Source organism: Aspergillus karnatakaensis (genome assembly GCF_047715665.1).
Source record: "Aspergillus karnatakaensis strain CBS 102800 unplaced genomic scaffold BJY04scaffold_2, whole genome shotgun sequence".
NCBI classification, from domain to species: Eukaryota; Fungi; Ascomycota; class Eurotiomycetes; order Eurotiales; family Aspergillaceae; genus Aspergillus; species Aspergillus karnatakaensis.
Genome location: NW_027395714.1, coordinates 575901 through 597996, shown reverse-complemented (window position 1 = coordinate 597996; position 22096 = coordinate 575901). Strand labels below are relative to the sequence as shown.

Genomic DNA, 22096 nt, shown 5'->3' with positions numbered 1-22096 from the left:
ATACAAAACCCGTGCAGGAGTGCAATGTGATGTAAGAGAAAAAGCTAAAATGAGTCAGGCAGAGAATCTACCTGATTGACGAGTAGGAAATGTCATCAGACGTTTCGCAACGCTCAAAGACAGGTCATCACTGAGGGCATGGGAACTTCGTGATTGTTGGAGAGAGTAGACAATGGGAGCCGAGGCTTGCGGGCTAAAGAGAGAGAATGAAAAGCCCTGAGACATCAAGCTTCCACTTTCTTGCGTCGAACGAAAAACCGGCGCGAGAAACTGGAATCTTTAGTAGGCTGCGGGCGAGGCGGAGGAGCATCGGGTCCTGTGTTTTTCAAGAAGTCGGCCAGCGCACTGGTCTCAGTTTGCCGCTCCGATACGGACGGTAGCCCATACGCGGTTGTGCTACGCTCCGAGCCCGCCTTCGTAGTATAGTTGGGTGATCCCGAATACTGGTCCGCCTGTTGCCGAAGAGAAGTCTTGGAAGACTTTGCGGACGGGCCCTTCTCAGACGAAGCGCTGCGAAGGAATCGAGCTTTCATGGAGGATGCGCCTCCATGGGTGCCGGATGATGATTTAGGTGGCTGGTTGTTGAGTGCAAACGGCTGCGTTTGACTTTCCGATGGAGGTGGAGGCACATTGCGGAGGAAGTCTATCAAGCTTTCCTCCTCACGCTTGGGCTTCGGCTCCTCCAGCATTACCTCAAACTCGTCATCATCCCAGTCGATAGCATATGGGTCTGGCACTCGACGCTGAGTACGTTTGGGACGAGGGTCTTCATCCACGTTATTCAGAGATCTAGAAGAGGTCGATTGTAGCTTCGGTGCCGCCTTGGCGTTTGTGTTCTTGTCCAGAAGCCCGGTGCGGGAGCCGACGGACACCTGTGACTTGGTTGCCGTCGACTCGCCTTGGGTGCTAGTAACCGAGGGCGTACCCTGATCATAAGCTAGATCGTCCGATTCCATCGTGTTGCGGACTGGGGCCACAGTGCGTGGAATGCGACGTGCTCCAACGGTTGGTGGGCCTTCACGGATGAAGTCGATCAAGTCGGATACTTCGCCTTTGGGCACTGCGGCAGACCGCGCTTGCAGCCTGGGGCCGCGGAACCCATTTGAAAGAGCGCTATCAGTCCGCGAGGGTCTCTTTGACAGCTCGGTAGATCCAGAGACCCTACGGCCACCTGAAGACTTGTAGGTAGTCGTGGGACTAGCAGGTGTGGCCGGCGTGGCGGGGGTGGTAGGGCTTGCAGGGCCAGAGTTCCTGATAAACTGTGCAAAGTCGTAGCTGGACTCAACGCTGGGTCTGGCGTCGCGCGGCTGGATTGACTTCTTCTGTTGGGGAATCGTACGGGGGGAGACAATGGGGGGAGGCCGCGATTTCTCAGGGCCCCTACTCTTGGGCGAGTGTTGACTTGAATGTGTTGATGCTCTCGTCGATGCCCTGGTGGTAGACCTCGGCCAAGCTGTCTCCTCGGGGCCGGAGTTTTTTGTGTGATCCGCCAGATCGGCGGTGTTGGAGCGCTGAGCTTTCCATTTCGGGACATCGGGAAACTAACAGGGTCAGCCTAAAGTCACTTCTGTTACGGTTCAGTACTTACATCCATCTCTCTCACGCTTCTCGGCGTGAGAGTGAAGTGGAGAGTCTCTTCACTTCGGATCAGCTCATCCAAGCCGGAGGTATCATCGTAAGATTCAGGAGTCCCATTGGAAGCTCTACCTGTTTCTGATGAGCTGCGAAGACGCGGCGATGCCGACTCGCCGGGACGGGTAATCAATCCCTTCAGTTTGTTTGAAACTTGAGATGTGGTAGAGCCGGCGGTCATGGGGCGTTTCTCACGGTGACTACCGAAGCTACCTGACCTGCGTGGCTTCGGTAGGGTTGTGAGGGTGGCAGTAAGGGGCGACGCTGTAACAGAAGTTGAAGGCCGTGTTGTTACGCGCTGCACTGCGGCACGTTCCGTTGCCGAGCTTGATACTGACGATGTAGTTGAGCGCTGACTGCCACTGGCGAGTTTGAGGGGAGTAGGGCGATGGAATGGGCGGGAATAGCTGGAGCGTGCGCTGTCATCAGAGATGGAGGCAGCGCCTGAACCTCGGACGCTCTCAAAGGAAGGGCGTATCTCACGAACCGGAGTAGGGGGAAGGCTCGCACTGGGCTCAGTAGAAGTGGTGCGGATGGATGCGGGACGCACGGAAGTGAGTGCATCTTCACTTTGCTTTTCTGGCGGGTCCTCCACAGCGCCCGCCACCACTTGTTCGCTCGCCGAAGGAGCAGAAGTCGTGCTAGCGGATCGTCCTTCTCGACGAGTGACATCCCTGCTTGTTTTACGTTTTGGCCGTTGCGTAGAGTTCAAGGTCGGCTTCTCTACCATTCCTTGACCTTCAATGATTTCGGTATCTTTTTCAATCAGGAAAGTTGAGGATTCGCTATTCACGGTAGTCGCATCTTCAAAAGGAGGTACGGTCTTCTGCTGGGTGACGTCTTGGGCTTGGTCTTCGGGTTTGGATTCTGACTGAGAGGGCAATTGTGCAGTCGCAGGCTCAATAGTGAGATCCTCCTTGTCTGCCTTGACTTGCTCCACTTGTTCCGTCTCTTCACGTTCCTCATACATGGTCTCAAGACGCCTTCTTTCTTCAGAGGCCGTAGAAGACGGCTTGCGAGCAGTCCTCTCAGGCAGAGCAGGCTGCTCAGCCTGGTCAATCTGATCAGATTCTGGAACATTGGGAGGACTGGCCGCGCTTGGTAACGATCTTGAGCGGGTATGACGAGTAGTCGATGGACTGCGCCCGACTGGGGTGGCCGGCGAATGAGCTTGTGACGACGAGGATTTGGGTGACTGTAAAGTAAGAACCATCAAACTATGTGGGCGGACTTTATGCGCGACCACCGCCTGCATGGTCTGAATCTCCCCAGCCTCGACATCCACGTGCAGGTCATGCTCGATCTCTTGCACATCGTTCCTGCTCATCGGTAAAGGAATGGTAGCTGGGTCAACTTCGGGGTGATTCTCAATAGTTGGTGAAAGCTGCGATTGAGCATCGTCGGCTAGGGAGTAGCTACTCCTCCTACTATGCAAAATAGGACCAACGGTACCACGTCGCCGAAGAGAATCGCGGGATGCAAGGCGAGATAAATTTGGCGTACGAGTACGCTTCCTCCACGTTCGCCATAGCCGCCCGAGCGTCGGGTTCAGTGCCAGCTTCTCCACGTCAAGCTCTTCCACGATCAGGCGATTCATGCTACCTCGCTCTTTGCCGACATCCTCGTTCTCATGGCATTCCACGACAAGCTTTGGCGATAATCGAGATCGAGCGGTCTCTCCGGCGATAATAAGAGCTTGTTCTCCAATATGCTCGATGATTGAGGTGAGGAAAATGGCTGCAGCTGGAGTTATATTGCCAATGTGGTTGGTGAATCGTCTGGGCGCTCCCTCATCGTCCGCGAGACCCTCTTGGGCGATATATTCCTCCTCGTCATCCTCTTCCATGTCACCTAGGCGTGTGTACACCATGCAGCGCAGGCGCGTTAACTTCCAGGTGCGAACCAAGTCGAATTCGCCATTCGGTGTCTGGCCACCCCGAAACTCGGTTTGTTCATCCTCAGCTTCCCCAAGATACTCGCTCAGCTCCTCATCCGCTACAGAAACCACTTCTTTCGCTAGTCGCGGTTTCAGCACATCCGCCACGGCAGGTCTGATCGAGGCCAGCTGCGTCGACTTGGCGGCTGCTAAAATATTATACAGGAGATGGTCGAGGAAGCCATTGAGTGCGGAGAGAGCGTCAGCAGTGACAAGGGCGCCTGAATCATCCTCGTCGTCGACTACAAAGTCCGCGGCGTTGAATTCCTGATCTGTTGTAATTATTTGGGATGCTGAAGATTGAGCAATGAAGGATGGAGGCGGGTTCACGGAGGGAGGGGCGAGGAGGCTGATGCGCGAGAATTGCGAATCGCTGGACATGCTAGTGCTGCGGGAACGAGAGCGCGAGCGCGAAAACGTGGTGCCAAAGTCGGACTCTGGCCCCTTGCTGTACTGCATTTTGTGTGCGAGGGAGGAACAGCGGAGGGATATATAGTGGCAACTTGTCGGAGACTAGGAGGGAGTTCTCTTTGAGCACGTTAGTCGGATCCACTCAAGGAGACGGCCGCTCTTCAAAGAAAGTAACAAGTCCCGTCAGCCTGTGTTTTTCCTCCTTGCTTGCCCGGGAGTACTCCGTACCGGCAGAGTGTTGGATTGGATCGCCTTGTCACACATTCGAGCTGTCAGATGGGGCGGACAGGGTCGAATGCGGGACGCTTTCCCGACTCTTTGAACGCTTGACAGGCTTCCTTTATACTTTACTTTGTCCGTCCAACGCCCCAGCAGCAAGAAAAAGAAAACAACAAGGCGAAGAGAAGGAGGTGCAGGATAAGCGTGAGATGTGGAGAGGTTTCCTGAACGTACCCTGTGTAACAGATCAATCAATCAGCAGCGACCGTCGTTCATTTCGTCCGAGGGGTTAACTAGGTAGCCGGGAAAAACGGAAGGGAGAGGGGGGGTGTTGATGAAAGGAATGTAAGAATAGAATAGATGGACAAAAGAATGAACAGATATCGAGGTATCACGAAGTGAGTAAGGGTAGTGGCTGAAAGAGAAGGGGAGGGAGAGTGTGAGAGAGATTCAGGAGTGACAGAGCATGAAATTCTGGTGTAGAAATCTGGTTACTGCTGGTAACTGGGCAAGGTACCCGCTCCCGACTACTACTAAAGATTAGTCTTGCAGAATCAGGAGATGGTGGAGCAGACGATGGCGTACTCTTGGTAGGACCCAGCAAATGGCGAGCTGTCATCTGGTGGAGAGCGACACGCTCTACAGGTCTATCTTGTCCCTGAATCCTGCCACGAGCTTGAGAGAAAAAGGCCCCGTCTCCCGCAGTGGCAGCCAGCAACTGAGCATTGTTGGATTCCTACTTGGTCAGTCCAGCGCACGAGGAGCGGAATATTCGCCTTGATCGGCCGTTCAAGACTCATAGTTCAATTCTCATCCATGGTTCTGGTCGTATCGATTCCAATAGTGTGGCTATCCTCCCGTGCACTATGGCCAACCACCACCCCGGGCTCTTGAGATCTCCATGGCCATCACTCCATCTAACTCCTCAGTCGTCACGCTCCATCATTAATCATGAACTCTAACTTGTGAAGAAAGAGGGTGTGATAACTGATAAGTGATAACTACTGAACTGACAGACCGCCATGCAGCAAAACCCCCGACAGATCGGCCGACCCAGACTTGTCTCCTTGAAGTTGCCAGAGGGGGGTCCACCTGGGCACCTCCTCCATGCTCCATCTGCCTCTCCATCTGGCCCTCTAAACCCTTTCAGGCAAGAAGATGAATACGAAAAGAACCTTCCACCGTCGGAAAGGGGCACTTTTGGCCCGAAGTCTGGAGAAGGGCCGTTGAATCTGCATTTTTGCTTTTCTGACCTGTCGCAGACAGAAAACGGGCACAAGGTTGACAGACTTGTTCTTCTGCTTCACTCCATCTGTTCTTCTCAGCCCTCTCTGCGCATGGCTAATTTTCAAGACGAAAGCGATGAGTAAGAATAGCTTGTGCGAGAACCCATGAACCCGGTAAGATCCAATAAACCCGCTGCCACTGTCCAGTCACAGCATTCCCTCAGAGGCTCAGAGCGCCCAAAAGCAATACTGAAGACTAGGTACTCCGTACCTACCCCCAAGCCACCATGATACTCCTCATACTCCCATTCCTATCCCACGCCCGCCTGCTCGAGACTGCCGGGATTATGACTGATTTACTCCGGAGGATGCCTTTCCCACGGACGTAAAACAATCTCCATCCTCACGATCTCGTCATAATTTATCCCATCCAGCGCCATCCTCCGAGGCCGCATAACCTTCTACCAAAGCACAATCCTTGAAAGTCGAATCCTTGATGTTTCCACGCGGCCCCAGCACGCATGCTTCTGATTCAGCCTTCCACACCTCCGAAACTCTTTTCTCGAGTCAGTTACAGCCAATCGTTCTACATTCCGCTGCCCCCCTCCAGAAACCACCCAAGGTTTCAAGTATGTAATCTCTTTCGCCGCCTGCAAGGACCTCATTAGCCAAATCGAGCCAAGAACAAATCCACGAACCACGGATGCGCCGGTGGTTCGCGCGATTCATGCCTCGGACTTTATTTGCCTGGGCTAAGGAGATGGCCGAAGTTTATCGGCCTAGTGAGATCGGGCCCATCGGGGGCGTGTTTGTCAAAGTTTAGGAGAGATTACTCTGAGACATGCTCTTCACCGTGCTTCTTGCGACTTCAGGGCGGTGCCAAGAGATGTCTTGGGATAGCTACGTAGCAATCATTCAGCCACGGCTAGCTCACCAAGACAGGCATATTGGGAGCAATTGATCAAGTACACAGTGCTCAGGGCCATGCACCAACCTTATCAGCCCGGGGCTCAAATCCGCCCTTCAAATATGAAATATCGAAATGTCAAAACAACGTTTCCTTTGGAAACTCCACTCTACAAGCTACGATGCGTCGATGCCTACCGAGGTTCATCCAGCCTTCTAGTGAATCTAGTCTCCATATGGTATGGACTCCTTCTCCTCAATAGCTTTACCTGCAGCAAGAAACTGCATTGTTCGTCAACCAGACCCATCTATAATCCAGCCATGGCTGCCACGCGATTTCCGCCCCCGAATCAGTCTTGAGTGCATCTTGTCAATCACTTGACTGCCAGTGCCGCGTCGTCAGAGACTCAAAGGCATGGGGGCTAATTCCCGCGTGATATTTCCTTTTTCGCGCGCATGATGTCGCATGGATCCTTGGCCCCAGTTACTACAGTACATCAGCGTCCACATGCAGCATCCCCAATGCGGAAAACGAACGCAGAGACCTATTATGTGCATGCCAGGATGCATGTTATAAGCGTACTATAACCAGGTACGTGGCCACACATAGTAGGTACATAAATTCCCATACAGTACTTGACAATCAACGAGCACATTTCTTAAAATAAGTCCCTCAGCTCAACAGTTCTAGCCCAGAGTATATGTGCAGGGTCATATGTACAGTACATGGGTGTACACATGAGCAGCGTAGAGTAAGCTTACCTTTAAGCAATTCTAGCAACAGGCCCATCCTCGAAGAACATCCATTACCTTAGCATGAAACATATAGAAGTAGTCGACTTGGTGTAGTTGGTACTCGCTACTCCCTTCCTATTGCCCAAGCGCGCAAGTCAAAAGTACCGCCTAGAATCTAGACCCAGAGTCATGCATCTCCAAGAATGACAGGTAATAACTAACAACGATATCCATTTGTGACTCGTAGGCTCGGGACGGCACGCCGGGCCATTTGGCAGCCGTGTTTCATTTATTCGAGGACACCGAGCTGTCGATCATAACTCGAGACGGGCTGTCAAGTTTCAATTTGAATCCTTCTGTTCATGACTCTGGATGGTAGGTTTACTCCAAGGTCGGGTGATGAGGATCTACAATGGGCTCCAGGGTTAGGTTAGGAGCAGGCTCCTGCTGTAGTTGGAAGGAGACGAGGAAAGGGATTAGTTATCGAAATCAATGACTTGACAAGGTTGCATTGCATATCCAAACTTTTTGACTCTATCGCTAAAATAACATGACCGCATACTTAAGACACCGTTGAAGGCATTTCCGTCTTATGCTTGCCGTATATCGAGTGTATATGTCGGTGACCAAGACTTGATTCATTCTGGGTAAACTGGTGAGCGCCCATTATCTGCTTGATGGGACGTAGCATTTCCAATTCCCAAGCGCATAAGCCACACCGCTGGCAAAGAAACTCAGTTCATCAGAGCCAATATCAACGTCCCCATTGGTCAGACGTTCGAAGAGTAGGTGCTCGATCTTGTCCAGCATGTTCTGGTTGCAGCGTGTTTCCTGGCGCATGTGCACTGTCTCATCACTGAGGCTGACAAGCTCGAGAAACTCATCTTTGATCACAATGTTGCGGAAGGTCCCAATGACATGGCTGAGCACAGTATCTAAATAAACTGCGTTGGCACTGTCTAGGTCGAGGAACGGCGATGAAATTCGCCCCGACTTGAAGTCTGCCACTCTGGCACGTAGGTTCGCCTTGTAGTCGGGGTTTGCAATCCCATTGATGCCATTCATGTATGCCAAGAAAAGTCGCTTATCAAGGTCAAGTATATCACTTGTATGCTCGGGGAGCTGTTCGATGGAATCAGAAATAACCTCATGGTCGACATCATCGAGGTCGCTAGTTTCTGCCCCGCTGTATGTCTCCTCATGGGACTTGTTTGGGTAAGATGATGCTCGTGCCATCTCCATCAGTTCATGACAGGTCATACCAGCATTGACACTTTCGTCCTCTTCATAATTGAAAGGTTCAATATAATGGACATTGGAGTCAAAGCGGACCGCCGATTCAAATGAAATGAATGAGCCGTCAAAAGACTCAATATCGTCGATGTAGAGCTCCGACATCATATCAGAGGTATCGTCCCATTCGGGAACCTCGAATAGCTCGCCATCAGTTTCTTCAAAAATATCATCGGGGCCATATTCCGAAGAGTCTGAAGCATACCCCGACTCCGACTCTTCATCGTCTTCAACTTCCACGTACGGCCTTTTTAGAATCGGCTTCAGATACGGCTGTGAAGAAGCCTCGGTCGAAGAAACTACTGAAGATGGTGGTGTATCTTGCTTGGTATCAAGATGTTGGTTTGATGTCACAGACAGGTCATCGGAACCGTAGCAGCTGTCGCGCGAAAGCGAGATTTCGAGATGCGAAAAAGTCGAAGAAAGCGACTCCCAAGACTTTTTGTTCATGGTTTGAGCGCTCATTTCGCTCATCCTTAAGCCCAAGCGTCGGGCAACTGGATAATAGGATTGGGCGGGTGAGGAAGCCGATGGCTGAGGCGTAAGATGTACGGGTGAATGTTCAACCCCGCTTCCAGATGAGGCTCTCAACTGAGCCTGGCGTGGATTCAAAAAGAGTACGCGTGGTTAATTTTGTTGTGTAAAATGTATGGCTTCAAAGGCCTCCTGGTTGATCGGTAGGAGTCCATGGTAGCTAGCAGGCTATGGTCCGCTTACTGAGGGATACAGAGGCGTCCCTCGGCCTGGTTGATCTTGGAGTACATGTTGGTTTCGTTCGAATTCAGTAATAAAGTTGTGATATGATGGTTTCGGATGATCTCGAGATGTTGTCCTGGAACAAATGTGAATTTGAAGGGTTCTTGGACGAGATACATGTAGCCTCTTGAGGTCGTGTCGTAATCAAGGTAATGAGAAAGGGAGGATATCAGAATACGCGCGTTGTGTATTCGTACGATAGCAATCTGTAGGATTTCAAGCCGAAGTAGGTCTAATGCTCGAGGCAGGCAGTCGAGCAAGTGATGTAATGGTATCGCGGGGATGAGGACGAAGGTTGGCGTTTAGGTCAAGACCGTCAAGCCCACTTTTCGTGGGATAGTCTCCGAGGTTGTCGCAGGGAGGGGCGAATGCGCGAGAATAAGCGATTCCGCTCAAGAAACAGTCAAAGGTTGCGGCTGGCGTGTTCAAGCATATAGCAAGCACACAGGTGAGTGCCAAAGGGGTGGGAGAGGAAGAAGAAATAGGAAGAACCTAGATTCTCGCTGACGCTTGAAAGAGGCTTTGAGTCTCCGTCATCAAAGAGCGCCTGACTTCAAATCATTGTCGCCTCCGTTCGAACTTCGGGCCGGTTTTGGGTGTCCCAAATAGGCTTAGCTTACTAGTCACGTGCATATTTCCCTCCGATTGAGTCAGGTGATCCCACGCCAGACGAGCATCAACAGATGCAGCATGACTTAGGTACTTGATCCGTACGGAGTGTTCCACCAGACTTTGCATTCGCATTCGGAATGACTTGACAGGCTATGACACGACATACTCTGCACATCGGCAGTAGACATGGCCAATGCCTTGAAACTACACTCGTGAGCCTCAACAGACTTCATGTTTCTTGGCAGCAGCCATGAACAATCATATCGAATTAACTGTCTGTCTGTCATTCAACAAACACAATAGTGTATTCAGTGCTCATCCATGCATATTGATGGATTTTCTGGACCCGACAATATCCTTGGATAGCGAGGATGATTATCCATCCACGTTATTTTTGTCTTCAAAGGCACGCCGCACATGAAAGAGGCAGGCTTCCTTTTCATGGCTTTCAACGCTAGAATATGCCATTATTGGAAGGGTGTCTTTTCTTTCAGTCTTGAACGTTTCACAAGTCGCTCTTGTGTGGATGAGAGGCTCTCAGGGCAAGAAGGCTCCTTCAGACTCGGGACATCAGGTCTTTGTCTTCTGCGCACCGACACCCTCATGGCTTCCGTATACCGAATCCCCACGAGGACCACGATACGTGATACCAGTTGCCAATAAGCCCTCGTACAACAGGGCTCAGACCATGGACCAATTCTCAAAATAACACTATCTCTATCCGCTACCCAATAGGACTGCTTGTCACTGTCAAGCCGTTGCACGACGGTCAGATCCCAAGGCAAAGAACAAAGAAACTTTAGCAACTAATGATGAACCCCTGCAGACCGCCTGCCTAGGTGCTATGGAAGGCAATACACTGCGGGCCTGATGGTATCATTTGGTTGAGTTCTTTGGCCAAAATTGGGAGGATGCAAAGACACTGGCATAAGGGACCTTCGCTAGGCCCATGTTGGCCCCTGCAAAGATAATAATAGAAGCCCAACCTGGAGCAAAAATCTCCTCACAAGACGCAGATCATTACAATGTCCTCCAAACATCTTACGCCAAGCACGCGTGGGCCTTTATTCTCGAGCATACCAGAGGGGCTCTGAGGTGCATTGTTGCTGGGGGCGCACATTCCTGCCAAACCCTCAGTTCGACTCACATTCTACCAAGCTTTATCAGCCTCATTGGATTGGTTATCCAAAATAGCGAGTCGATAGCTCCACTGACTGTGAGATGCTGTGCAAAAGGATTGGATAGGAGTGACTGGTGTAGATCACTGTGTCCCAGAGATGCTACTTTTATCTCGCTGGTCGTTGATCGAAAATCACCATGACGCTTATATTATTTGTGAAGCCGCTGCCGTGGTTGAGGCAACTCTAGGACAGCCCCAGCGGACTTTGCCGTCAAACCCGGACTGATCTACGTGCGTCGTCTGCCCTACAACCTTTTGTCGAGCTCTTTAGCAGTACTGATACGCCCTAGCACCTCAAAGATTCACCTGTGCTTGCACTGCTTGTTCGGCTGATCTTCGTTCGCGCCGCTTCTGGCATAGTGAACGTTGCATTCCGGCGAGTGGCCATTAAGGACTTGAGACCAACCCTTCATCACTCGGCGGGTGAAGTTCAAGGGACCAGATCAGCCACCTCTTTCTTTCCATTCTTGATTGGTGGTTGGGCTGTCTTGGGAATCCATAGTTCTTTCAGCCTGGGTCGAGTGGCAGAGAGCGGGCAATATCAACACCCCGCCTGGTCATTAGTGCACATTCCTCTCCCATCTTTAGCAGGACTGGAATGCGAAGAGAATCCAGAGGCTGGCAAGACCTGTGACAATTCAAATACGGCCATCGTTCTGTTGTTTGTTTGCTTTGTCTTCTTTGCACCTTCTGCATTGTTTTCTTCGATTGTCAATCCGTCAAACAGTCCATACTGCTACATTCCACCTGCACCAGCAAACCATACTTGCACTCGTGCGAATCGCCGGCTCTCTTTTCCAAGCCTTACCTTTGGATTAGAATCTCCTCCCGCAGTCTTAACGCCAATCAGATCCGAAACACTCCCCAGCTTGTTGGGTCAAGTCTTTGGCAGCTTCCTCATCGCCGCAAACGGAAGGTGATCTCCCTTTGGCAAGATGTTCGCTCAACCATTCGATCATTCTTTCAATGACTTGTTTAATCAGTACGTCAACATGGACACACTGAGTACGGACGGCAACAAAGATGTTTCATTTCCCAGTGAATTCGAACAGATGTTCCCACTTGACTCGTTCTCAACTGACTGTGGCGACCAATCTCCAATTACCTCTACTACCCAAAGCATTCGTCAGTCAGCACAGAACTGGGGCAAAGACCTTTGGTCTCTGCCACAAAATGCGGGCTGTTCTACCGAGCTAGACAACCTCGCTTTTCAGGACCCCAACCAATCTTCAGCTCTTCTAGACTCGAACGTTGATCTTGAAGCTTCTTTAGCGGGACCTTCTGGGCTTCCTCACGCTTCTGAACCCCGCTCTACACCCTCAACGCCGCCAGCAACCCCCGGCTGCAAAGCCAAGGGAGGGCTTTTTACACCAAAGACTATCCGACGACACCGGGATTCTAATGACCGCCGCGGTTTGTTGCGCAAACAGAGCTTCTCTCCCAACCTGATGCGCTCGTCCCAGGCTCAAAAGGTCGCTGGTAGGATGGTTTATCCAGAGGTTTGGGCTCAGCGACTCCAGAACTATGCTATCCGTAATGCGGACGAGTCTCTACCATTGTCGCCGCCTCCGTCCGATATTCTTGTCCAGCAGGAGAACACATCTAAGCACACTCCAGCACTCATGAACCACTCAATAGAAGGCTTCCGAGGGTCGACAGAGCTACCTCAACAATATGATGCCGGCTACTTCACTCAATCGCCCGCAATTCCCATGCCTTCGCCATCTGCCAACGCGTTGACGAGCCAACAACAAAGGTACTTCAATCAGTCAAACTCAGCCGGGTTGACCCCAAGCCCTCCATCTGCAGATGACATTTTCTCCTCTCCACATTCCTCTGATCCTCATTCAATGTCTTCGTGGAATTCCGAATCTTTTACCACGCCGGCATTCCATTATACACCCGAGCTTCAAGGAAATGAGGCCCAGGCATGGTGGTCACCCATGCCTACTGGGGTGGCTCAGCGTCAAGCTCCATACCAGGAGATGATTGCTTCTCCTGCTCCGCAGCGTCCGATTCAAACATCTGCCAACCACAATGACCTCCTGCAAGGGGGCCTTATGATACAGATGGACCCCACCTCATTTGACATCTCTTCATCTTTCCCGTCCTCCACCATTCCGTCGACGACCAACGCACAGGATAGTCACTCTTACACTCTAGGAGCACCTATTACTCAACAATATGTCAACTCCTCTTCATTCACCACACCGATAATCACCAATTCATCACGATCGCCTTCGCTATCTCCCAAGACCGGCATCTCACCGAAGAATGGCAATGGAATGGCGATGAAGACCACACAACGTCGCCCCCATATCCGAAAGCTCTCTGGCCAATCCACGGTAGCACCTAAGCCTCTCAAAGGGCCTGGCAACTTATCCACAAGCCCGAAGAACGGCAAGTCAGTCACGGTGTCGTTCGTTAACTTCACCGCGAACGACAGCAAGAAGATCCTCACTGGAGTCGCTCCAAGCGGTAGTTCCAAGACAAAAGCCAGACGCGAACAGGAAGCTCGTGATCGACGGCGCAAACTCAGCGAGGCTGCACTCAACGCAGTGCGACAAGCCGGCGGAGATGTTGAAGCTCTTGAGGCTGTTTTTTGCTAGTTAAAAAGCACTTTATCATTTACATATACACTGTAATATGTGTTGGTGTTTTTGTTGCATTTCCACTTCTTGGTTACCTTTTTCTGTCGTTCTAGCAGCGGTCGTTCTGGCGCTTAGAGGGCTGTCCTTTTTGTTATTTGGGATACCTCGGGTCATTGGGAAATGTACGGCTTAGATCTGGTGCATACTATACACTTTATTGTTCAATAGAGGATAATATTTTTATGATATCGTTCCTTTACATATAGGTTCTAAGTAATAGACTAGAATAAAATATATTATATTGTACAATCCAATCTGGACCTTTCCACTGATGAGAGGCAGGACTTATAGGGGCGCTAAGACTCTGGCGCGGCCCGAGTCACTGTGCCAGTAGTGGAAAGTTGCCCTTGATTTCGACGAGACAGAGTTCTTGTCAATAGCAGGGGCAGATCATGGATGTCTGTGGTCTTCTTATTTGTGTATATAGCATCTTGTGCTAACATGTCGATCAACCCCAATATATACTTTAAACCTCAGGCGGTAAGATTAAGGGCGCGACTGTATGGCGGCAAGCATTGTTTCACCCTCGCGCAATATCTATGTCGCAGGGCAATAGGCTTCACTTTTTGGTGGGCGTCGGAGTCCACGCTTCGGGTTGCCATTTCTCGCCCGGTACATCCTTAGGCCTGAAGAAAGGGTCTTCTTTGCTCAGCTGGCCGGGTTGATTCGTCTGGGCACGAGGTGTTGCGTTCGGCGCTTTGGAGGCATTTTCTAGAGTTGGATCGCTTGCTTGTGTCGCAGGCGTCGGCTGCTGTACTGTTGGTGCATCCAATTGGGCTTGTTCGGCCTCCCAGCGCTTCTTCTGCATCTCAGCTAGGACCAGGATCCGTTGCCGTCTCTGGACATCTTCATGTTGTTCTTGGATGGAGGGGGGTTCTGGGCGTACATATCGAAGCCACTGGTGCCATTGAGCTGTAAGAGTCTGGAGTTAGACCTGTTTATTGAAGGGGGGTAGGGCTCAGCAGAAGAGGCGACTCACGGCTCACTTCGACGTCAGCATAGTGTGTTTTGGGGTGCGGTTTGACTATTCGGCGGAAGCGGCCTGCGTTCAATGCGTCCTTGAATTCCCAAAATGTATTTCCAGCAAGGTCATGTCCTAGTAAAGGCTGTGAGATTGTTTCTAGGCCGGGGGCAATCCGGGAACATACCAATGAGAAAAGATCTTCGCCAGGGCAATCGAAGGCTTTTCCACTTGAACCACAGACTATTGATCGGACTCATCTGTGGAGGGGCGTATGCAGACCAATCAAAGTGAGATTAAAAAAGAGATAGACCTTAGGCAGTCGAGTTTAAGCTGTTCTGGGACTGGGTGAAGATATTCGCGGACGAACTCCAGAGCTGCGCCGCAACGAGGCACGTCATCGGCTTACTGTTACATACCCGTACGGTAAATAACGAGCCCAACGGGCATTCCATTCATCTCCATCTCCGCCTGCTCTCCCTCAACCTCCTCTACTGCTTCCACTTGCTGCGATTCCGCTTCATTTTTCTCTTGGGACAGCATCTGCCTTTCCTTGCGTATAATCTGATTGCGCTCGTCTGTCTTTTCTTTTGTGGTCGCTCCCTTATTCAGCCGTTACGTCATCCCCAGCCGCCCCTTGTCAACAAAGTCGCGACTCTACCTATCCCTCGACCACCGGATAAGCCACCTGGCGCCGACCCATATATATCTTAAAGACTCAAGGACTGATTGAGTGGACTATACGAGTTACAAACCTCTGCAGGAATGGCTTCCGTCACATCCTTAGACAAAGACCTGCGCAATCTGCGCCTGTCCCGCTATACCCCGCAAGCTGCCGCTGAGGTCCGGTCATGGATTGAGGAGGTGTTGCGCGAAAGCCTGCAGCCTGGCGATCTCCTAGAGGCGCTCAAAGATGGAGTTGCGCTTTGCCGGTAGGTAACCCAGATATTTGGATGTAATACCTTCGTGTGCCCGCCATCGCTAATAATCGCGCGATAACTATAGACTCCTCAACCTTGCGGTTTCCCCCGGGGTGAAATACAAGCAGTCTCCAATGCCATTCGTGCAGATGGAGAACATATCACATTTCCTGCGCGCATGTCAACTTCCACCGCTCAGCCTTCCTCCCCACGATGTCTTCCTTACCGTTGATCTCTATGAAGCCAAGGATCCTGCGCAAGTCCTTCAGTGTATCTCCGCGTTCAGCCGCAAAGCGAACGTTCTTCAGCCCGGGAAATTTCCTCGCGCAATTGGCGTACAGAACAAAGGTGGCGCACTGAGTCCGTCTGTGACTGGCTCCAGCCAGGGTTTCCATACACCGACGAAATCTCGGGGGCTTGGCGATGTCAACTCAAGCCCCCCCGGCCGCTCGAGCCCTGCAAAGTCTCCCCAGGCAGTCAGCAGCTGGAGCAAAAGAGCGGATGAGCACGTTACACAGCCGGCTTGGAATATCCATCAATACGGTTACATGGGTGGTGCCAGTCAAGCAAACCAAGGTGTCGCGTTCGGCGCCCGTCGCCAAATCACCACATCCTCTCCGCACGTACCTAGTATAGCAGAGAAAGAAAAGCTCAGACGCGAAGAAGAGGAGAGACTCAGGCAGCAGAGAGAAGATACAGAGCGGGCCCTTCAACAAGAGCGCGAGGCGTACGAGGCACGTGCTAAAGCAGAAGAAGAACGCCGATGGGCAGAAGAGACAAGCCGATTGAGAGAAAAGGAGCGACAAGAAGCGGAAGAGGAACGGAGACGGTGGGACGAAGAACAGCGGCGGTGGGATCAAGAGGAGCAGCAACGGCAACGCGAGGAGCGAGAGGCAGAGGAACGTTTCGAGAAGGAGAGACAACGCCAGCGTGACACAAACGACGTTCGTCTAACCGGCCAATTCCTCAGCCAGTACCGAGCCAGTCACACGGCCCCCGCGCAACCCACTCCCAGCGAACGACAGGAGAACGAGCGCATCAGACAACTGGAACGAGAGCTTGAGCTTGCAAAGGAAAGAGAGCGCGAGTACGAGATTGAACGCCAGACATTCAAGGAAAAGGCAAACAAACCCACCGAGACCAAGAACCGTCCGGTCCCCGTACCCCCGAAACCAAGCTACGACCTCTCTTCACTTGAGCAAGAGCGCCGCCTCCTCCGCGGCGAATGGCAAAGACACCAAGACCAGGAACCCGTCACTGAAGTCGAGACACCCCCGCCCATGCCCCCTCGCCCTCTCCCCGATCCCACAGCCATTAACACATCAAGACCCCAACCTCAATCCCAACCCCAACCCCAAACCTCAGAATCCCGCGTCGACCGCTTTTTATCCTCAAACCCCGCCCCCTTAGCCCCTAAACCCGCCTCACACCGTTTTCAAGACTACACCACAACCTCCGAAGTCGACGCCGAAAGCAGCCGCCGCTTGGCCTCCCAGCAAAAGACCAAAGCCGGCGGCTGGGCCTCCAAGTCCCTCCTCGAACGCGAAATGGAACGCGAGCGCGAGCGACAGAGAGAATGGGAGGAGAGCCAGAAGCAGACGCAGGAGGCTGCCGCAAGAGGCGTTAAGGACCCCTCGCAAGCTGCGGGGCCCGGTGGTGCCTGGGATGTCCACCAGTATGGGTATATGGGTGGTGATAATCAGAATCGTGGGGGCCCGGGGCTCGGTGTGGGAGGGGCGAGGAGGCAGATTATTGGACCTAGGCCGCCGAGGTAAATCTCGTCTGCGTCTAGTATCTTGAGTTTTGTTTGTCTTGCCTGCTTCTGGATATTAGATATGCTGGGCTGGCTTGATTGTTCTATCCTGGCTCCTGGTGTGGTCTGTGGATTTAGAGACGGAGTTCTATTTTCAAAGTACATAGTTACTCGTGCGTGTTATTGTTAGAAGCATTTGATTCTTTCTGTGAATGTTTAGCCAGAAGGGAGCCCATGATCGTTCGGTCTCTTGTACTGGGTACTCATAAAGGAGACATGTAAAGCAGGCGACAAGTCACAAACTTTTTATAACCTCGGACATTCCAACGTTCATCTCTCCTCAAATCAAGAAGGGGTATCTATAAACACATACAAAACATCAACGACACAACCCTTCCAGTTCCCACAACGCAACGCAATGCAATCACATGTCCCCAGGCCGAGAAAAGAAGAAGTAATCTATAAATAAATCAGAGTATACCCGCACCCAAACCAGACTCAAGTCCCCGAAGAAGACCTCGAAGAAGGCGACACCGAGGGATCCCCTGTCCCACTGCCACTACCCCCAATCCCATCCTTCCCTGAGATAGGCACCACCTCCTCAACCAAGAACATCAATCGCTCCGCACTCTCCCCCAGCCAGCTCCATTCGAGATCCTCCGATCTTCTCGTGAACTGGTTCTTCCTCGTCTCAGCCTGTGCTTTTTCGGCGCGCCTGATGATGCCCGTTTTCGCCAGGCGTTTGGTTTCTTCGGTGACCTGGAGCATGTCGCTATCCGCTAGCAGCATGATCAGTGTCTCGAGGGTGATGGACATCTTGGTGTTATCTGAGATGGATGGCGTTGCGGCCGCGTAGGGGAGGAAGCAGACTTCTATTTTAGATTGGGTGAGGTATTCGTCGTCCGTATCCGGGGCGGCGGATTCGCGGAGGCGGAAGAGGAGGAATTCACAGAGGGTTGAGTGAGCAGCTGGGGAGAAGTAAGGAAGGGCGAAGGGGGAGACGAAGGCTTGGAAGATTGGTAAAGGAAGCGGGCGGATATTTTCGACAAGGAGATGGTAGAGGTCTTGGAGGTCCATGAATAGGTTGGGGAGGGTTTGCGAGACGGTAGAAAGGAGATGGAGAAGGCGTTGGCGGAGGGCGAGCGAGGTCATGTCGCCTAGGAGGGAGGATGACAGGGTTGGGTCGGGTTCTGGGGTATCAACAGCTAGCTTTGGTTTTAATGTAGCTGCAGAAGCGGCGGTCCTTCTAGATCTAGTTTCTTTTGATCTGCGTGGGCGTTTGGATTCCCGGCCGGAGGAGCCATCCTCGTCTTCGTGGTCCGTGGTGAGATAGAAGTCGCCGTATTCCTCTGCGTCGATATCAACCGCAGCGGCGGCCTCTCGATTCTTGCTCCCTTTGCCCTTGGCGGTTCTCTTTTTTGATAGCTTCAGTTCTTTGTGGAAGACTTCACGGAATTCATTGACTGCCGTGGTGCTTCCGTCGGCGAAGATGGATCGCAGAATGCGACGATTGCGACCAAACCCATGACTGGATTTGGTGATATAGTGGACTATCAGGCTATCTTTCCGCGGATCGCTGGACAGATCCTCTCTCTTTTCCCTAAGGTGCTCTTCCCAATCTTCTTCCAATACTTGGCACATGAATTCCAGCCAAACCCGCCAGCGCTCCCACCGGGTAGGGTGCAGCACGGCGCAGTTAAAGGCCCAGCCCACGGCATGCCAAAAATCCTCCGCCCGCGACCAGACAGACGCCGACTGCGCCAGATCGATAGGGATATCACGGTCCAAATTCAGCGGTTTCCTCTCACCGTCGGCGGACCTATTCATCGAAGAGGGTCGACCATCATCGACATGACGCCGTCCACCATGGCGCGAGGTCTCGAAGTGTGTGAATAAAAATGCAGTGTTGAACTGGGCACCCGTTGGTCCGACAAGGTTATTCACCAGCCGCAGCAGGCGGAGAGATACAGTGGGTGCTTCCTCCTCCTCGGTGGTCTTGGGTCGGCCAGTGGTGGAGGGATGGACGAGGAATGTCGCGGCGAGTGAGAGGTGTTGCGGAGATGGTACGTACACGGGCGTAGACGCGTCGGGATGGGCGCTGAGGGCATTCAGTAGTAGACTAAGTGCTTGAGTATCTGGTGGGCGTGTTTAATTAGCATTGAGCGACGCGAACGCGTGAGAGGGGCACGAACGGAGCTTCTCCTCGAAAAAGATGGCGACATGTTGGACTAGCTCGAACGGGAGAGGCTTAGGAGGATGAAAGTGAGGCACAAGGACCTCTTCATCTGGGGCGGCCATGAAAGTCAAGACAGAAGAACAATTGGGTGGTAATGGATGGCGGAGGAAAAGAGCCAACAGGTCGATCGATGTCTTTTGGCGCTGTATCTTATCAACCGAACGTCAGGTATGTAAACAGCGCCAAGTGAGTTGATTGGACTGAGCTATAACTACTTCCAACTTGGTCTTTTTTGTTCGACTTCTACGTATCCGTACCTACGCAGGATTCTCTGCTATTTGTTTTGCCATTCTTTCAGTTGTTGGGGCCTATCTACACCTTTCACCTTCTCACCACCTAAGTAGGATCAAGGACCCATCGACAACGAATCAGCTGGTCCACGGGTGGTAAGACTGCAGTCAGACTGCAGAGTGGTTGCATGACCAGGTCAGCCCGTGACATATTCCGTATAGTCGCTCGTAGAATGAGTCATCCTAAAAAGAATAGTGGGATATCTGCTAGTGGAATGAATATCTGCCGTTTATGAGCTCTCGCCGAACACCTTCTATCCCCAGTCCTTTTTGTGTCGTTTGCGGTCTTGTAGGCTCGCGTTGCTTTGGCCGCAGCAAGTCTGATGTCTGTCTCAAAATCCATCCTGTTCCTTATCGCTTAGAACAAAGGTCCTCCCGAGTCATAGTAGCAGGTAGTCTGCACCCAATTTCGCCAACAGCATGGCTCCTGAACAGTGAACAGGTGGTGGTAGGTATTAAAGGTATGGCATGCGTACGTAGAGAATAAAGTGAGGGAATAAAAACATAATGAGAAGGAAACTGGACGGAAATGCAGTAAGAACGAGATGTGGCAGAAAAAAAAAAAACAATGGGAAAAAAGAGTGCCTCGACCGCTACTCTTCAGGTATGTCAAAGAGACCTATTCGCAGCCGGTGTGACTATAATCTGCATTAGCCTAGTCCAACCCGAACTGTCAGATTCAAATCAGGGATCCGTATACGTACGAAGGGTAACTTAGGGATAACCACGCCCAAGGTAGCAAGGAAATTGATGGTGAAATACGTCAAGTCGTAGTGGGTATAATGTGTGCTGAGCAGGAAGAGGCAGATTGGCACACAAAGTAGGAACTTCTTCGCCGGGGTATACTGGTCCCCATTGTCAATTTGCTCCCACATGTTCAAGTTGTCATAGGCACCCGCATTGAATTCGAAAGGGATACCCCGCACCCAGTGGAACATAAGAAAGGATCCGAACATGTAGCTGATGTTGGTGAGAGTCCATGAAGTTTCCTGCGAAACGCCGGGTATGATGTCGTAGAAGATCTTCAAGGCCGCGATCAGAACGAAATGGATAGTCCAGGCACCTGTAGCAGAAAATGATCGTCAGTAGGTGCAACTCCCCAAAGATGCTTCTGTGTAAAGGATGGATTGAAAAAAAGACGCCCAATAGCAATGCAACAACAGCCCACGCAAGTCACTCACCCTTAGCATTTACCCAGTTCGCATTTAGATTCGGAAGGGCAGCCTGATCGCTGATGTGCTCAATGGACTCGGTAGGCTCTTGGTAAATGATACTGCTTGACCTTCTCCGCCTGCCAGCCTTGCTTTGAGACATGTTATGGTCCGGAGCCAGCCGGTGCGGCCCTGTGTCAACCTCCGGTGGGAAGGAGATGGCACGGGGCATTAATAAGGACGACACTTTGGCGGTGGGGTTTCGGGGGAAGAGAAAGGGCGCGGAGCTGAGGAGGTCGGGAAGAGGGAGAAACAAAGAAAAGGAAAAGCGAGGTTCTGAAAACGACCGAGGATGACGAAGGCGAAGAGGTGAATATTAAAGATACCTAGCAGCAACGGCCAGCGAGTAACAATGGCGGCACGGAGGGAACTGGAGATGTTCCGACCGATCGGCAGGTCACGGGATGCGAGCAATATACTCTAGAGTTCGGAGTATCCGTGACTCGATTCAATCTTTGGCTTTCAGAATAGATCTCCTTGCGGCTTCAGATTCGCGAGGAGGTGTCCGATGGTTGTCGAGGAGAAAAATTCAAACAGTCAGGAGGCGGGCTATTCCAACAGGCGTGAATAGGAGGAGGAACGGGACGTGTCTAATAATAGCCACCAGATAGGGACTCGAAGGCGAAGACAGAGAGGTTCGTCTAGCTACCTATGTTCTAGACCTCGGCGATATTGATGGTCCTTTTCTAGAAAAGAGCTAAATATATTCTTGATCGATCTCATCTCGCATGGTTCTCATCCTCTGGAGACTGCAGCTTTGCCGGCTCAAGCTAGGTACATTATTAGCCCCGAGCCATTTCAGCAGTCTGCAATAGATATACTCCTGGTGCTGCAACCGAGCGTGCAAAACCTCAATTATTTAGATAATCGCAATACGCTGTGTGTATAAAACCAATAGTCATTCTGGTGATAGTCATCCAGAATCTGGCTAACTATATATAATATCGCCCTGTCCCGTCAAGCATCCCATTTTGGAATCGTACCTATATTGTCGTTGATCTCGCCGGGATGACGTAAAGAAACCGCCATCTGCTCAGCTGAGAGGTGTACCAAGACGTTTATTGATTCCGAGCCTCTGCACCTCAAACTGTCTATTATTCAAAACTCCCGTCTATTCTTCAAACGAACTCTCACACTCACGAACCCTACGCATACGATAGCTACGCAA

General features: G+C 51.6%; 7 protein-coding genes across 7 annotated transcripts; 2 read left to right on the top strand and 5 right to left on the bottom strand.

Moving 5' to 3' along the window:
* Positions 1–224: 224 nt before the first annotated feature.
* BJY04DRAFT_212994 (uncharacterized protein) lies at positions 225–4027 on the bottom strand (the record flags this gene model as incomplete). The annotated part of the gene is made up of 2 exons (XM_073714750.1): positions 225–1541; positions 1589–4027. 2 exons carry the CDS (start codon positions 4025–4027, stop codon positions 225–227), a joined length of 3756 nt encoding a protein of 1251 aa, XP_073576844.1.
* Positions 4028–7731: 3704 nt separating this feature from the next.
* Positions 7732–8823, bottom strand: BJY04DRAFT_212993 (uncharacterized protein; the record flags this gene model as incomplete). The annotated part of the gene is made up of 1 exon (XM_073714749.1): positions 7732–8823. The coding sequence occupies one exon, from the start codon at positions 8821–8823 to the stop codon at positions 7732–7734; it is 1092 nt and encodes a 363-aa protein (XP_073576843.1).
* A 2899-nt stretch (positions 8824–11722) lies between these two features.
* wetA (developmental regulatory protein WetA) lies at positions 11723–13834 on the top strand. The gene has a single exon (XM_073720428.1). It carries the CDS (start codon positions 11842–11844, stop codon positions 13513–13515), a length of 1674 nt encoding a protein of 557 aa, XP_073576842.1. The 5' UTR covers positions 11723–11841; the 3' UTR covers positions 13516–13834.
* Positions 13752–14872, bottom strand: BJY04DRAFT_177096 (uncharacterized protein). The gene is made up of 3 exons (XM_073709561.1): positions 14706–14872; positions 14537–14653; positions 13752–14469 (listed from the first exon to the last, which is right to left on the bottom strand). Exons 1-3 carry the CDS (start codon positions 14776–14778, stop codon positions 14117–14119), a joined length of 543 nt encoding a protein of 180 aa, XP_073576841.1. The 5' UTR covers positions 14779–14872; the 3' UTR covers positions 13752–14116.
* Positions 14873–15185: 313 nt separating this feature from the next.
* Positions 15186–17451, top strand: BJY04DRAFT_45609 (calponin homology domain protein). The gene is made up of 2 exons (XM_073720426.1): positions 15186–15450; positions 15524–17451. The coding sequence occupies exons 1-2, from the start codon at positions 15284–15286 to the stop codon at positions 17211–17213; spliced, it is 1857 nt and encodes a 618-aa protein (XP_073576840.1). The 5' UTR covers positions 15186–15283; the 3' UTR covers positions 17214–17451.
* On the bottom strand, positions 17452–19719 carry BJY04DRAFT_45605 (uncharacterized protein). Its single transcript, XM_073720425.1, has 2 exons — positions 19384–19719; positions 17452–19326 (listed from the first exon to the last, which is right to left on the bottom strand). Exons 1-2 carry the CDS (start codon positions 19487–19489, stop codon positions 17690–17692), a joined length of 1743 nt encoding a protein of 580 aa, XP_073576839.1. The 5' UTR covers positions 19490–19719; the 3' UTR covers positions 17452–17689.
* A 538-nt stretch (positions 19720–20257) lies between these two features.
* BJY04DRAFT_45603 (ORMDL family protein) lies at positions 20258–21216 on the bottom strand. Its single transcript, XM_073720424.1, has 3 exons — positions 20899–21216; positions 20422–20780; positions 20258–20355 (listed from the first exon to the last, which is right to left on the bottom strand). The coding sequence occupies exons 1-3, from the start codon at positions 21098–21100 to the stop codon at positions 20311–20313; spliced, it is 606 nt and encodes a 201-aa protein (XP_073576838.1). The 5' UTR covers positions 21101–21216; the 3' UTR covers positions 20258–20310.
* Positions 21217–22096: the final 880 nt, after the last annotated feature.